At 45.4% G+C, this 16,124-nt stretch overlaps 1 protein-coding gene across 2 annotated transcripts in view; it reads left to right on the top strand.

The window, feature by feature from the left end:
• The window catches only part of LOC139228725 (scaffold attachment factor B1-like), a 47,337-nt gene that overhangs the window by 15,530 nt on the left and 15,683 nt on the right, over positions 1-16,124 (top strand). For both annotated transcript variants that reach the window (XM_070860013.1, XM_070860014.1), the window contains exons 9-12: positions 5,665-5,780; positions 9,226-9,375; positions 11,372-11,487; positions 14,434-14,558. In XM_070860013.1, the coding sequence (XP_070716114.1) occupies positions 5,665-5,780; positions 9,226-9,375; positions 11,372-11,487; positions 14,434-14,558 (507 nt within the window). The remainder of the gene's footprint in view (positions 1-5,664; positions 5,781-9,225; positions 9,376-11,371; positions 11,488-14,433; positions 14,559-16,124) is intronic.

The raw sequence follows: 16,124 nt of genomic DNA on the forward strand, positions 1-16,124 counted from the left end.
GCTAATACTGACCTCACAGTCTCAGTTTAACTACGGTGAAGATGTTACAGCAGAAGGCAATACAAATTAGCAGAGTTGATCACTGGAACCTATAGGTATGGAGGAACTTAATACAATCACTATGTAAAATAATGGGACTAAAGGCGGACAAGTCCCCTGAACCTGATGGCTTACATCCTCGGGTCTTAGGAGAAGTAGCTGCAGAGTTAGTGGATGCATTGATTGTAATCTACCAAAATTACCTGGATTCTGGGGTGGGTCCAGCAGATTGGAAAACCGCAAATGTGTAACACCCCTATTTAAAAAAGGAGGCAGACAAAAAGCAGTCAACTATAGACCAGTTAGCCTAACATCTGTCGTTGGGAAAATGCTGGAGTCCATTATTAAGGAAGCAGTAGTGGGACATTTGGAAAAGCATGATTCAATCAAGCAGAGTCAGTATGGTTTTATGAAAGGGAAATCATGTTTGACAAATTTGCTGGAGTTCTCTGAGGATGTAACGAGCACGGTGGATAAGGGGAAACCAGTGGATGTGATGTATTTTATTTCCAGAAGGCATTCGATAAGGTGCCACATAAAAGGTTACTGCACAAGATAAAAGCTCTCAAGGTTTGTGGTAATATTTTAGCACGGATAGAGGATTGGTTAACTAACAGAAAACAGAGAGTTGGGGTAAATGTGTCATTTTTCGGTTGGCAAACAGTAACTATTGGGGTGCCGCAGGGATCGGTGCTGGGGCCTCAACTATTTACAATCTAAATGACTTGGATGAAGGGATCGAGTGTAATGTCGCCAAGTTTGCTGATAAAGATGGGTGGGGAGGGCAAAAAATATGCCAAGGGTTATAGTCGTCATCATAGGCAGTCCCTCAAAATCGAGGAAGACTTGCTTCCACTCAGTGAGTTCTTAGGTGATTGGACAGTCCAATACGGGAATTACAGTCTCTTACAGGTGGGACAGATAATCATTGAATGAAAGGGTGGGTGGGAAGACTAGTTTGCTGCACGCTCCTTCCGCTGCCTGCGCTTGATTTCTGCATGCTCTCGGCGATGAGACTCGAGGTGCTCAGTGCCCTCCCGGATGCACTTCCTCCACTTAAGGAGGTCTTTGGCCAGGGACTCCTAGGTGTTGGTGGGGATGTTGCATTTTATCAAGGAGGCTTTGAGGGTGTCCTAGAAACATTTCCTCTGCCCACCTGGGGCTAGCTTGCTGTGTAGGAGTTCCGAGTAGAGCGCTTGCTTTGGGAGTCTTGGGTCAGGCATGCGAACAGTGTGGCCCACCCAATGGAGCTGGTTGAGTGTGATCAGTGCTTCGATGCTGGGGATGTTGGCCTGATCAAGGACGCTAACAGTGCGTCTGTCCTCCCGGGGGATTTGCAGGATCTTGTGGAGACATTGGTGGTATTTCTCCAGCGATTTGAGGTGTCTACTGTATATGGTCCACGTTTTGAGACGACGAGGTTCAACACTCTCCCATGCGCTAGCGCAGCCTTCGGCCGCCCAAGGAAGAGTGTGTTCGAAGATCAGGCCCGCAAATCTGGCACCAAGCTTATGGTCTACAGGGCTATAGTGATGCCCGCCCTCCTAAAGGGTTAGAGACAGGGCAAAAATTTGGCAGATGGAGTATAATGTAGGAAAATGCGAGGTTATCAACTTTGGCAGCAATAATAAAAAAGCAAATTATAATTTAAATGGAGAAAACTGCGAAGTGCTGCAGTACAGAGACACCTGGGGGTCCTTGTGCATGAAACACAAAAAGTTAGAATGCAAGTACAGCAAGTAATCGGGAAGGCAAATGCCTTTATTACAAAGGGGATAGAGTATAAAAGCAGAGAAGTCCTGCTACAACTGTACAGGTTATTGGTGAGGCCACACCTGGAGTACTGCGTACAGTTTTGGTCTCCGTATTTAAGGAAGAATATGGGCTGTTCAGAGAAGGTTCACTAGGTTGATTCTGCAGATGCGGAGGTTGACTTAAAAGGATAGGTTGAGTAGGTTGGGTCTGTACACATTGAAGTTCAGAAAAATGAGAGGTGATTTTATTGAAACTTAAAAGATAATGAGGGAGCCCGACAGGGTGGATGCAGAGAGGATATTTCCACGCATAGGGGAAGCTAAAACCAGGGGACACAGTCTTAGAATAAGAGGCGGCCCATTTAAAACTGAGCTGAGGAGATATTTCTTCTGAGGGTTGTAAATCTGTGGAGTTCTCTGCCCCAGAGAGCTGTGGAGGCTGGGTCATTGAATATATTTAAGGCGGAGATAGACAGATTTTTGAGTGATAAGGGAGTAAAGGGTTATGGGGAGTGGACAGGAAAGTGGAACTGAGTCCGTGATCAGATCAGCCATGATCTTATTGAATGGCGGAGCAGGCTTGAGGGGCCAAATGGCCTACTCCTCCTATTTCTTAGGTTCCTATGCCTCCCTGGTGCCAGGCTCAAGGATGTCACTGAATGGCTGCAGAGCATTCTGATGGGGGAGGGTGAACGGCCAGAAGTCGTCGTCCATATCGGTCGGTACCAATGACATAGATAGAAAGAGGGATGAGGTCCTGCAGGCAGATTTTAGTGAGCTAGGATAGAGATTAAAAAGCAGGACCTCAAAGATAGTAATCTCCGGATTACCCCCGGTGCCATGCACAAATAGAAATAGGAGGATAGAGCAGATGAATGCGTGGCTGGAGAGGTGATGCAGGAGGGAGGGCTTCAGATTCCTGGGGCATTGGGACCAGTTTTGGGGGAGGTGGGACCTGTACAGGCCAGACGGGTTGCACCTCAAAAGGGCCAGAACCAGTATCCTTGCGGTTTGCTAGTGTTGTTGGGGTGGGTTTAAACTTAATTGGCAGGGGGATGGGCACCCCAGGATGTAACATTAAAAAGGGAAAATAAAGTGCTCAAGGGGGGGGAACTCTCTTATCCGACCCCACCCCTTGTCCGGCACCATTCCCGGCCACCGGGTGGCGCATGCGCAAAACTCCGATATGAGCAAATTGAAGTCTTTCCTCGCTGCCGACTCCCGCAATTGCTGGCCTGACCCCGCGATCCACCCGCCCCCCCCCCCCCCAACGATCTCTCTGCCGGACAGCCAGCCCGAAATCCCCTTGCTCAGTACCTGTACTATCCAATTTAACGTGACCTCCCCTCGTCTGGCAAAATCCCTTAGCCAGCCAGGCCAGATCCTGAAGGTGCCGGATTAGAGAGGTTCAACCTGTATTAGATGTGGGGTCCAACTAAGAGAGAATACAGAATGGTCTAACATGGGTTTACAGAGTATGTATATGAACGCACAGAGCATAGCAAACAATTTAAGTGAGCTGCAGGCACAGATAGGCACATGGGGATGTGATGATGCAGCAATAACTCAGACTGGCTCAAAGGGCAGGATTGAGTATTAAATAGTCCTGCCGAAAAGGTGTTCAGGAAAGATAGGGAAGGAAAGATAGGTGGTGTGGCAGTATTGGTTAAGGAGGATGTTAGTGCTGGAGAGGGAGGATGTCCTGGAGGGGTCACGTGCAGAATCTATATGGCTATGGTTAAACAATAGAGGTGCCATTACACTACCAGGTGTATTCTATAGACCACCTAATAGCGGGAAAGATATGGAGGAGCAAATTTGCAGAGAAATTAGAGAGGTGCAAGAACTATAGCACTTGGGCAGAAAAAAAATCAAAGAGCAAGTTATTATTTACATGGAGAAAGATTGCCAAGTGCTGCAGTACAGCGGGACCTGAGGGTACTTGTGCATGAAACACAAAAGGTTAGTATGCAGGTACAGTAAGTGATCAGGAAGGCCAATGGATCTTGGCCTTTATTGCAAAGGGGATGGAGTATAAAAGCAGAGAAGTCTTGCTACAGTTATACAGGGTATTGATGAGGCCACACGTGGAATACTGCATGTAGTTTTGGTTTCTATATTTACGAAAGGATATACTTGTTTTGGAGGCAGTTCAGAGAAGGTTCACTCGGTTGATTCCGGAGATGAGGGGGTTGACTTCTGCGGAAAGGTTGAGTAGGTTGGGCCTCTACTCATTGGAATTCAGAAGATTGAGAGGTGATCTTATCGAGACATATAAGATTATGAGGGGCCTTGACAAGGTGGATGTAGAGAGAATGTTTCCACTGATGGGGGAGACTAGAACTCGGGGGCATAATCTTAGAATAAGGGGCCGCCCATTTAAAACTGAGATGAGAAATTTATTTTCTCAGAGGGTTGTGGATCTGTGGAATTCGCTGCCTCCGAGAGCTGTGGAAGCTGGGACATTGAATAAATTTAAGACAAAGATCGACAGTTTGTTGACCGATAAGGGGTGATGGGGAGTGGGCAGGAAAGTGGACTTGAGTCCATGATCAGATCAGCCAAGATCGTATTAAATGGCGGAGCAGGCTCGAGGGGCCGTATGGCCTACTCCTGCTATTTCTTATGTTCTTATGAAAGGGCAGGGGAGTGGGTCGAGCTGAGTTGGCACGGGCTGAATGGCCTTCCGTGCTGTAACCATTCTATGATTCTATCTGGATTGTAAACTGTGGGTTTCTTTGACCTTGCTATTGTCCTTGGAGATGGCAAGAGGGACTACGGCCTGATGGTTTTGAGAATCTTGGGATTTAAACTCGAGGCTCCTATCAGACCAGCTCTGGATTTTAGATGCACTTTAGGTGGATAAAATGTTGGAAGGTGGATCGGGTATCCCAAAGTGCACATCCTGTTCACTGACCTGGATTTGCAATGACAGATTTGTGAAGTAGTCAGCATTGGCCTGTAATGTTCTTCTGCTTGAACAAGATGGCAGCACGTTGGTGAGAAGGTAGCAGATGAAAGGATGTAGAATCAACAAATATCACAGTGCAGAAACAGGCCTTTCAGTGGATTAAATCTGAGCCAGTGTTTTTCTCTGTGACTCGCCGACTTTATTTCCACTCTCCTCACTCACCGTACCCTTTAAATAGTCTTCTTTTCAATCAACTAATTCCCTTTCAAAGGAAATTATGGACAGTTCCCATCTGGTTCTGTACAGTTTCTGTATGTTTGAGTGTCAGCTCCTATACATGACCAGTGCACACCGGATGCAAGGGGACATCTCACTCCATTCCTGGTCTGGTACTGGTTCTACAAAACATCTCCCTCTCATCTGGTACTGGTTCTACATAACATTTCATTCTCATCTGGTACTGGTTCTACATAACATTTCATTCTCATCTGGTACTGGTTCTACATAACATCTCCCTCTCATCTGGTGCTGGTTCTACATAACATCTCATTCTCATCTGGTACTGGTTCGACATAACATCTCCCTCCGTGTGGTACTGGTTCTACATAACATCTCACTCCTGTGAGGGGGGCAACACTCAGTGAGAGCACCTGGGAGGGAGCAATGTTCAGTGAGGGCAATCCCCATGGTTGCAGTGTATATGTGTAGGTGCTCAGAATTGAAGCAGATTTTTTTACCCGGATTGTCAATCTGAGATGTGTGCGGTACAGGGGTTGTTGCAATTGGAGGGCACAGGCTCCTCTTGTCTCAGTATTAATGTGCCACAGTAGCCATACAAACATGTATATACAAATGAAGTGAAGTACCATTGAAGTGTAGTTTCTCTCCATGTATCCCTATTGCATGATCCACAGTCTTTCATTTGCTGTGTAATTATTAATGAGAAAATTTGTGATTTAGGGAGTCTTGACCCCTGCAGCACTTTGGACACTGCAGGCAAGAACCTTTGGGTGAGTGGCCTGTCCTCTGCCACCAAAGCAACTGACTTGAAGAACCTCTTCAGTAAATATGGCACGGTAAGAATTGAGAGAGTGAATTTTAATGAATCACTGTTTGGGTAGAGTTTGTAATTGTATAGTGTCTTGCCACACTCTCGGGATGCCCCCAAATGGTTCACAGCCAATGAATGGATAAACTGTTTGAAGTGCAATCCTTGTTATGTTGGCACATGTAGCAATCAATTAACAAGATCTGACAAACAGCAAAAGGGATGAATGAGCAGTTAGTTTGGTGTTATTAGCGAAGGGAAGCATGTTGGCCAAGACACTGGAACTTCTTGCTCTTCAAATAGTGCTGTGGGCTCTCCTATGCCCACCGGGACAGGTAGACAAGGCATGCTTCCAGCAGTGTAGTACTCCCTCAGCACTACACCCAAGTGTCAGCCTAGAATATGTGCTCGACCTGGAGTGGGGCTTGAACCCACAACCTTCTAAAGCAAGAGTGCTACCAACTGTGTCACACTGATCCTGAATGATGTCAAACTATTAACAATCCACCTGAGGTGAAGTATCCAAATGAGATGTGAAAGGGAGAGAGATGGTGTGTCACAGTAGCTATGCATAATTTGTTTGCAGTGATGGTTTATGCTTGAAATCTTGGTATTTTATAATGTGACTGAATTGAATCTGTATGGCTGTAGATTTATTGTTGGATCTACCTTGTTGTCTCCTGTAGTCTCTGTGCTTAAAGCATTGCTCCAAATCATTCTGAGGCTTGGATTCTCTGTAGGGCTGGTTACTGATGTCAACAACACTTTACATTGAAGGGAGCTTAGTGGCTGCTGCATGTCTATCGTCGCAAGTGAGAGCTGTAGATATAGCTTGGGAAGAACAAGAGGTAAAAGTTCATAAAGCACTGATCATAGTAACAGTGATAAACCAGAGAGACATGGTTGTGATGCAGAGACAGAGACTGCAGTTGATAGAAGGTGGTACCTTTATTATGTCTGCTATCTGGGAGTGAGAGACAAGTGCTGGAAGACTGTATTCAGATTTGGAATGAGATTTCAAGTCTTGGATAGACTTGGGCTTTAGTTGAGAAGTGTTGAGTATAAAAGAGGAATGTGAGTATCTTCGAGGCAAATTTAGGAGTCCCATTTGAAATCAGTGATAGTAAGACCAGGAATGGGTATCGTTTTTTTTTCATTGCCCCATTGAAAGAATGGAAGTGAATGGCTAAAGTAAATGTTGGTCCCTGAGAGGATGAGACTGGGGAATTAATAATGAGGGACAAGGAAATGGCAGAGACTTTGAACAAATATTTTGTATCAGTTTTCACGGTAGAAGACACAAAAAAATCCCAATAATGGATAATCAAGGGGCTATAGGGAGGGAGGAACTTAAAACAGTTACTATCACTAAAATAGTAGTACTCGGTAAAATAATAGAACTAAAGGTGGACAAGTCCCCTGGACCTGATGGCTTGCATCCTTGGGTCTTAAAAGAAGTGGCTGCAGAAATAGTGGATGCATTGGTTGTAATCTACCAAAATTCCCTGGATTCTGGGGGGGTTCCAGTGGATTGGAAAACCGCAAATGTAACGTCCCTATTTAAAAAAAGGAGGCGGACAAAAAGCAGGAAACTATCGACCAGTTAGCCTAACATCGGTCGTTGGGAAAATGCTCGAGTCCATTATTAAGGAAGCAGTAGCGGGACATTTGGAAAAGCATAATACAGTCAAGCAGAGTCACCAAGGTTTTATGAAAGGGAAATCATGTTTGACAAATTTGTTGGAGTTCTTTGAGGATGTAACGAGCAGGGTGGATAAGGGGGAACCAGTGGATGTGGTGTATTTGGATTTGCAGAAGGCATTCGATAAGGTGCCACAAGAGGTTATTGCACAAGATAAAAGTTCACTGGGTTGGAGGTAATATATTAGCATGAATAGAGGATTGGCTAACTAGCAGAAAACAGAGTCTGGATAAATGGGTAATTTTACAGTTGGCAAACTATTTACAAACTATATTAATGACTTGGATGAAGGGACCAAGTGTAATGTAGCCAAGTTTTCTGATGCAAAGATGGGTTGGAAAGCAAGTTGTGAGGAGGATACAAAAAACTTGCAAAGGGATATAGACAGGCGAAGTGAGTGGGCCAACATTTGGCAGATGGAGTATAATGTGGGAAAATGTGAGGTTATCCACTTTGGCAGAAAAAATCAAAAAGAAAATTATTATTTAAATTGAGAAAAATGTCAAAGTGCTTCAGTGCAGGGGGACCTGGGGGTCCTTGTGCATGAAACACAAAGTTGGTATGCAGGTACAGCAAGTAATCGGGAAGGCAAATGGAAAGTTGGCCTTTATTGCAAAGCAGATGAAGTATAAAAGCAGAGAAGTCCTGCTCAACTGTACAGGGTATTGGTGAGGCCACATCTAGAGTACTGCGTACAGTTTTTGGTCTCTTTATTTAAGAAGGGAGATACTTGTATTGGAGGCTGTTCAGAGAAGGTTCACGAGACTGATTCCTGAGATGAGGGGGTTGTCTTATGAAGAAAGATTGAGTAGATTGGGCCTATACTCATTGGAGTTCAGAAGAATGAGAGGTGATCTTATTGAAACATGTAAGATACTGAGAGGGCTCGACAAGGTAGATGCAGGAATGATGTTTCCGCTCATGATGAATCTAGAACTAGGGGCCATAGCTTTAGAATAAGGGGTCGCCCATTTAAAATTGAGACGAGGAGGAATTTCTTGTAAATCTGTGGAATTCTCTGCTCCGAGAGCTGTGGAGGCTGGATCATTGAATATATTTAAGGCGCAGATAGACAGATTTTCGCGCGATAAGGGAGTCTAGGGTGCGGGGAAGTGGAGCTGAGACCAAGATCAGATCAGCCCAAGATCAGATCAGCCATGATCTTAATGAATGGCGGAACAGGCTCGAGGGGCCAAATGGCCTTCTATTTCTTATGCTCTTGTGCTGGCGATCCAGCTTTATTAATTCTATGCAAGAGGAATGAAGCTGTATGCATAGACAGCAGGTGATCTGAAGAAAGCTGAGGAATGTAAACTGAAATTATTGCCAAAATACTGGTAGGCAGCATTTTATATGAGCTCTGGAAGTTGTTTCCGAGAGATGCGATAAGGTGCTGATATAAATGTAAGCCATTCTAAACTTGGTGACTGGAGGAGAATGTTGCTGATTTGAGGAGTACAGGGTCAGAAAAGGTATACTCGCACACTAATGAGCTGTCAGAGATCTCAGCATGGAATCTGGCTGTTTAGCGTGTTTAAAAAATGAAAGCTTTACTTGACGGCCACTGCAGTAATTTAGATTTGTGTCAAGCTCGAGAATGCACCTGCGCCTGTTTACACTGGATGTGTCCAACTGTTTGAATAGCATCAGTATTTGCTTTTCATAAAATATTGACTTGCAAGTAAGCATTTAACCAGCCAATAAATGACATTTCAAGGCATTTCCATGGAAAACTGACGAGTGCTTCCTGTCTTGGATAATTTCTATACAGGTGATTTGTGCCAAAGTGGTAACCGATGCTCGTAATCCTGGTGCACGCTGCTACGGATTCATAACAATGTCTACGGCCGAGGAGGCAACAGAAAGCATCAGCTCCCTGAATCAGTCTGACCTAAATGGACAAACCATCAGTGTCGAAATGGTGAGCACAAAGAAAGTACGAATGCAAACTGCTAAACAAACACATTAAGATTTTAAATTTGCCACTCGTTGTCTACACCTCTACAGAAGTTGCTGTGTGTGTGTCTGTGTGATTTCTGGAAAAGCACCCTCTGGCTTAGTGCCATAATTTGACATCTTATTTATTCTGGCTTTCTTCACACACTAGTTTAATTTGGCTCTGAGGAAACCAGCTGCTAAAAATCCAGAAGAATTTGCATCTTGACATTAAGCTGGGTGGTGACACACATGACCTCTTGCTCCTGGCAATAGGAACAGGAATCGGCCATTTAGCCCCTCGAGCCTGTTCCGCCATTCAGTAGGACCATGGCTGATCTGCGACCTAACTCCATATACCTGCCATTGCCCCATATCCCTTAATACCTTTGGTTAACAAAAATCTCAATCTCAGATAAAATTAACAATTGATTCAGCATCAATTGCTGTTTGCGGAAGAGAGTTCCAGACTTCTACCACCTTTTATGTGTAGAGGTGTGTCCTAATTTTACTCCTGAAAGGTCTGGCTCTAAATTTTAGACTCTGCCCCCTAGTCCTAGGCACCCTAGCAAGCAGAAATAGTTTCTCTCTATCCATCTGTTCTCCCTTCTATCAAAACTTTGATCAAAACACCTCTTAATCGTCTAAATTCTAGGGAGTACAACCCTAATTCCTTCTCCTAATTTAATGCTGCACTCCCTCCAAGGCCCATAAATCCTTCCTACAGTGTGGTGCTCAGAACTGTCCACAGTGCTCCAGGTGTGGTCTAACCAGGGCTTTGTACAACTGCAGCATAACTTCTAGCCCCCCCTTGTATTCTAGTCCTCTAGATATAAAGACCAGCATCCCATTAGCCTTTTTGATTTTTTTTCTACCTGTTCATGACACTTCGATAATCTATGAACCTGGACCCATAAGTCTCATTGGACCTCCAATAGTTTTAGCTATTCACTGGTTAATTCCCACCCCACGGGGTCCTCTGCTCCTACTGCTACAATTTCTGACTTTTGGAGCCAGACCCTGCATGGATTTTGTGATATTTACTTTGCAGCGTGTGTTGTGTTCCCTTTCAATTTTGGGCTCCTCACCTGGAGATGTGTTGTCCTATTTGAACTTGCTAATAGCTGGAGGAGACACAATCACTGTATTTTGCTCTTTACAGGCTCAATAGAGCCTGCTTTATTCCAAAAACTCGGTAAGGGAAAGCGGGAAATGCTCTGCTTTCTTGCTCTCGGCAAGCTTAAAGCAAGACATTGAGAGCAGTAAACTCCTGGACTACTGCGGCAGCTCAATGGGAGTTTCTCTGTCTAACTAAAGCAGCACCCAGCTGTCCCTGTTAATTGAGGTGGAACGCCCAAGCAATACAGCTCTTCTAGGTTCCAGCAGTATGTGAAGAATGCTCATTGAATAATGAAGATGGTAATAGAGCAATAATTTTTCTTTTCAGTACTGAAGTAACGCACGATGACGTTGATTTTCTTTCACTCAAGTTTTCATTTAGGTGCATTTTTTTTAAAAACACAGTTGTGTATTTTTTCTGTGAACTAAGTATTCAGCAATGGTAATAAACACATTTTAAGAGCATCAGCCACTTAAATGTGTTGAAAATGGACAATGAGGTTAAATGAAATATTAATTCCTTCAGTGGTGGAAGCAAGGAATTCAAAGATGGCTTTATCACCTCAGCTTAAAAAAGGGACATGGTGGAACCCATGCACGTGCTGTATTCTTGTCCAAAAGATCTGGTGCTTCCTGCAGAAATGGGGTGAAAGTCAGAGGATTTCAGGAAAAGTCAAATGCTGAATGACATTGGCAGAGGAAGTGGATGGTAGTGGGAGCCAAGTATTGTGTTGGATTTGTGATTTCATTTGGAGCGAATGTTGGTACCGCTTGTAAATGGGGATAATGGATGTGATGCACATGTAAACAATCCACTGCAACGACATCTCCATGAAAGTACTATGTGGTGTTTGTGTCTTCAGGCCAAAAGTGAACCTGGCTGTAAGAAGCCAGTAGAGCAGCAGGGAGGAACCATGAAGGTCTCCAAACCTAGTTCCAGCCGAAGAAGTGGGAATGACGAAGATCGTACTAGATCCAAGTAAGTGGCTTAAAGGCCTCTCCACTCTTTGGTTTTGCCAGGCAGCCTGGTGCTGCAGAAATTTTGATGACAGTTATTCCTCACCTTGTTTGTTTTATCCATCACACATACACAAGAACCAGTCCATCGTCCTTTAAAACCTTTGCTCGATGTGATCCTCGGAAAGTGTCGTATCGTCTTCCTCTGATCCCATGCTGCTGCACATATGCTAACTCTCAACCAGTCCCATTCACCCATCACCCCCTCGCTGACCTACATTGGCTCCCTGTCTGGCATCGCATCAATTTTAAAATTCTCATCCTTGTTTTCAAATCCCTCCATGGCCTTGCCCCTCCCTATCCCTGTAGCCTCCTACAAGCCTTTGAGATCTGAGCTCCTCCAGTTCTGGCCTCTTGTACATCCTGGATTTTAATCGCTTCCCCGTTAGTGGCCGTTACTTCAGCTGCCCTTGGTCCTCAGCTCTGCAATTTTAAAATGCTCCTTAAAACCTGCCTCTTTATCCTCATCTGTCCTAATATCTCCACATGTTGCTTAATGTCAAATCTTATTTGATCACTCCGGTGAAGCCCCTTTGGACGTTTTACATAGAAACATAGAAAATAGATGCAGGAGTAGGCCATTCGGCCCTTTGAGCCTGCACCACCATTCGATAAGATCATGGCTGATCATTCCCTCAGTACCTCGTTCCTGCTTTCTCTCCATACCCCTTGATCCCCTTAGCCATAAGGACCATATCTAACTCCCTCTTGAATATAGCCAATGAACTGGCATCAACAACTCTCTGCGGTCGGAAATTCCACAGGTTAACAACTCTGAGTGAAGAAGTTTCTCCTCATCTCAGTCCTAAATGGCCTAACCCTTATCCTAACACTGTGTCCCCTGGTTCTGAACTTCCCCAACATCGGGAACAATTTACCCGCATCTAACCTGTCCCGTCCCGTCAGAATCTTGTATGTTTGTTCTCATTCTTCTAAACTCCAATGTAGAAAGGCTCAGTTGATCCAGTCTCTCCTCATATGTCAGTCCAGCCATCCCGGGAATCAGTCTGGTGAACCTTCGCTGCACTCCCTCAATAGCAAGAACGTCCTTCCTCAGATTAGGAGACCAAAACTGAACATAATATTCCAGGTGAGGCCTCACCAAGGCCCTGTACAACTGCAGTAAGACCTCCCTGCTCCTATATTCAAATCCCCTAGCTATGAAGGCCAACATACCATTTGCTTTCTTCACCGCCTGCTGCACCTGTATGCCAACTTTCAATGACTGATGAACCATGACACCCAGGTCTCGTTGCATTTCCCCTTTTCCTAATCTGCCACCATTCAGATAATCTGTCTTTGAGTTTTTGCCCCCAAAGTGGATAACCTCACATTTATCCACATTATACTGCATCTGCCATGCATTTGCCCATTCACCTAACCTGTCCAAGTCTCCCTGCAGCCTCTTAGCATTCCCCTCACAGCCCACTGCCACCCAGTTTAGTGTCATCTGCAAACTTGGAGATATTACACTCAATTCCTTCATCCAAATCATTAATGTATATTGTAAAGAGCTGGGGTCCCAGCACTGAGCCCTGCGGCACTCCACTAGTCACTGCCTGCCATTCCGAAAAGGACCCGTTTATCCAGACTCTCTGCTTCCTGTCTGCCAACCAGTTCTTTATCCACGTCAGTATATTACCCCCAATACCATGTGCTTTGATTTTGCACATCAATCTCTTGTGTGGGACATCCACTGGTTCTCCCTTGTCCACTCTTACAGAAGATTTGTCAAGCATAATTTCCCCTTCCTAAATCCATGCTGACTTGGACCGATCATGTCACTGCTTTCCAAATGTGCTGCCATTTCATCCTTAATAATGAAAAGGCGCTAAATAAATGCAAGTGTGCGGCATTGTCTGCACATAGGCTGCATGTGCGCGCGGCGTGAGGCGCGTACGAGTGGCACGCCTGCGTATGTGTGTTCTGGAGCGTGCGCGTGGAAAGAAACCCAAAATACTCTTGACCAAATAATTTTGTTCACTCTTGGTTTGGTTCCCCGAACCAGCTATCTGGCTGAGCACACAACAAAATGCCATCATTACTGATGTTTTCCAGCTCAGATATTCACGGACTGGAAGGTCTACTGATATGCATTATCCCCTGTGGAGTTGTCACTTTGCAGGACAACTAGCTGGAATACACTGAAGAGCACCCTACTGAATCTGGGGACATCAAGTGGCTGGCCATACCAAAAGGGAAAAATGCCTTCAATCTAAAATATCTCCTGCAAGGGAATAGAGTTTTTTGGAAAGTTTATTTCTGTTCAAATTAGTCACACTGCAAGTAAGAGTTGTTTCCATAAATAAATTTTCTTCTGAAACATCACGTAGAAATGAGTATTTTAAGATGACGAGGGATCCTCTGCAAATGTTGTCCCATAACATGGATTTTATGCTGCAAGACCTGTTGTGCTCATTTTAGGCATGAGACGAAGACCTGCCATATTTGTTTGGGCTTCATTGCAAGGAATGTCTCGACTGGTGAGGTGGGAATATCCCGAAATGCAGCAAGCAGAGGAGCTCAGTCCAGCATGTGAGGAGAGCGAGTGTCACTGGTACCAAATCCTCCATGCAAGGCCTGTTAAGTACAGAAGGCTGCTTGCAAAGTTTGTTGCAAGCCCATAATCAGCTCCAAGGGATGCCCGCCACCCACTCGAATGCACCTTTTCTAATTGAGGAAGTACACTACTGCCATTCTGCACATAGTCTTAATCGCTTAATGGGGTCAGGAATTCGCAATTGCTGCCATCCTGCCATTGAATTGTAAATAAACTCAGTATTGCATATGAAGTACTTTACCTTGCTCTGCCTTTACATAATGGATTGACTGAGAGAATGTATCTGAAATACCAGTTAGTGAGTCTTGATCAAACAGTTTGATCTTACCTCGGGTCATTTGTCAATAGGAAAAGGGATGATGGAAAAAGGGATGACACAAAGGATCACCGAGGAAACTCCAAGAAACAGGAAGATGTTGGGAGGAAAGACCGAAGGAGGGAAAAAGATGATGGTGGACACGGATCACACTCAAGTAAGGGAGGTTGAGGAAAACGTGCATGAGGAGAGATGGCTGGGCAATGCTTTGCATTAGCACATTCTGCTTTTACCTCTGATGTTGAAACTCATTGATTAAAGTCGTCTCATTATTGTCTGTAAAGGTCATAAATGAAACATAAGAACCATAGTAAGCCATTCAGCCCCTCGAGCCATTCAGTTAGATCATGGCTGATCTGTACCTCAGCTCCATTTACCCGCCTTGGTTCCATATCCCTGACACCCTTGCCTCAAAAATCTATCGATCTCCGTCTTGAACATTTCAATTGAGCCCCAGCATCCACAGCATTTTAGGGGCGAGAGTTCCAGATTTTCACTACCCTTTGTGTGGAAAAGTGCTTCCTGATTTCACTCCTAAATGGCCGAGCTCTTAATTTCAAGATTATGCCCTCACATTCTGGATTCCCCCAGCAGAGGAAATAGTTTTCTTTATCTACCCTATCGAAGCCCTTAATTTTAACTACCTGGATTAGATCACACCTCAACCATCTAAACTCGAAAGCGAATACAAGTCACGTTCATGCAACCTGTCCTCATAATTTAATCGTTTAAGCCCCAGGAACACGGCGAATATCGTGCGGTTCAGTGCCTCAATGAAATGAGTTTTATTCTTCATCCAGTAGAAGTCGAGAGCGCAAAGGTGGCCAAAATGTAACCATAAATTTGCAACTTCGCAAAACGTAAAGCAGATCAGAGCAGGGAATAGAAGTATGGCACTGGGACAAAAGGTTACTCACCTGTCCTTCATTCTCAGGATATGGCCATTGCTGGCAAGGCTGACATCGCCCATCTTTAGTTGTTCTTGAGAAGCCGCCTTGAATCATGTGTCGAAGGTGCTCTTACAATGCTGTTAGGTAGGGAGTTCCAGGATGTTGACCCAGCGATGATGAAGGAACGGCGATATATGTCCACATCATGATGGTGTGTGACTCGGAGGTGATGGTGTTCCCGTGGGGGGGAGAGAGAGAGAGAGACCTTGGAAGGGGGGGTGAAAAGAGAGACCTTGGAGGGGGGGGGAAGGAGAAGGACCTTTTGGGGGGGGTGGGGCGGAGGGGAAGGAGGAGGCGAGAGACCTTGAGAGAGGGGAGAGAGACTCTGACTGGGGCGGATACCGAGAGAGATTGACTGGGGCGGAGTCAGACACAGAGACAGACAGGCTGGGGCCGAGAGAGAGGGGGACTGGGGCGGAGACCGAGAGAGAGAGGGACTGGGGCGGAGACCGAGAGAGAGGGGGACTGGGGCGGAGACCGAGAGAGAGAGGGACTGGGGCGGAGACCGAGAGAGAGGGGGACTGGGGCGGAGACCGAGAGAGGGGGGGACTGGGACGGAGACCGAGAGAGAGAGGGACTGGGGCGGAGACCGAGAGAGAGAGGGACTGGGGCGGAGACCGAGAGAGAGAGGCGGACTGGGGCGGAGACAGACAGAGAGAGACCAACCCACCCACCCAGACACAGACACCACGGTTGAACTGGGGGGGTGCGGTTGTTGATCCCTCTGCTAAGGGAAACATGCCCATTCTATCCACTATATCCAGGCCACTCAT

Source organism: Pristiophorus japonicus, chromosome 18 (genome assembly GCF_044704955.1).
Source record: "Pristiophorus japonicus isolate sPriJap1 chromosome 18, sPriJap1.hap1, whole genome shotgun sequence".
Lineage (NCBI taxonomy): Eukaryota > Metazoa > Chordata > Chondrichthyes > Pristiophoridae > Pristiophorus > Pristiophorus japonicus.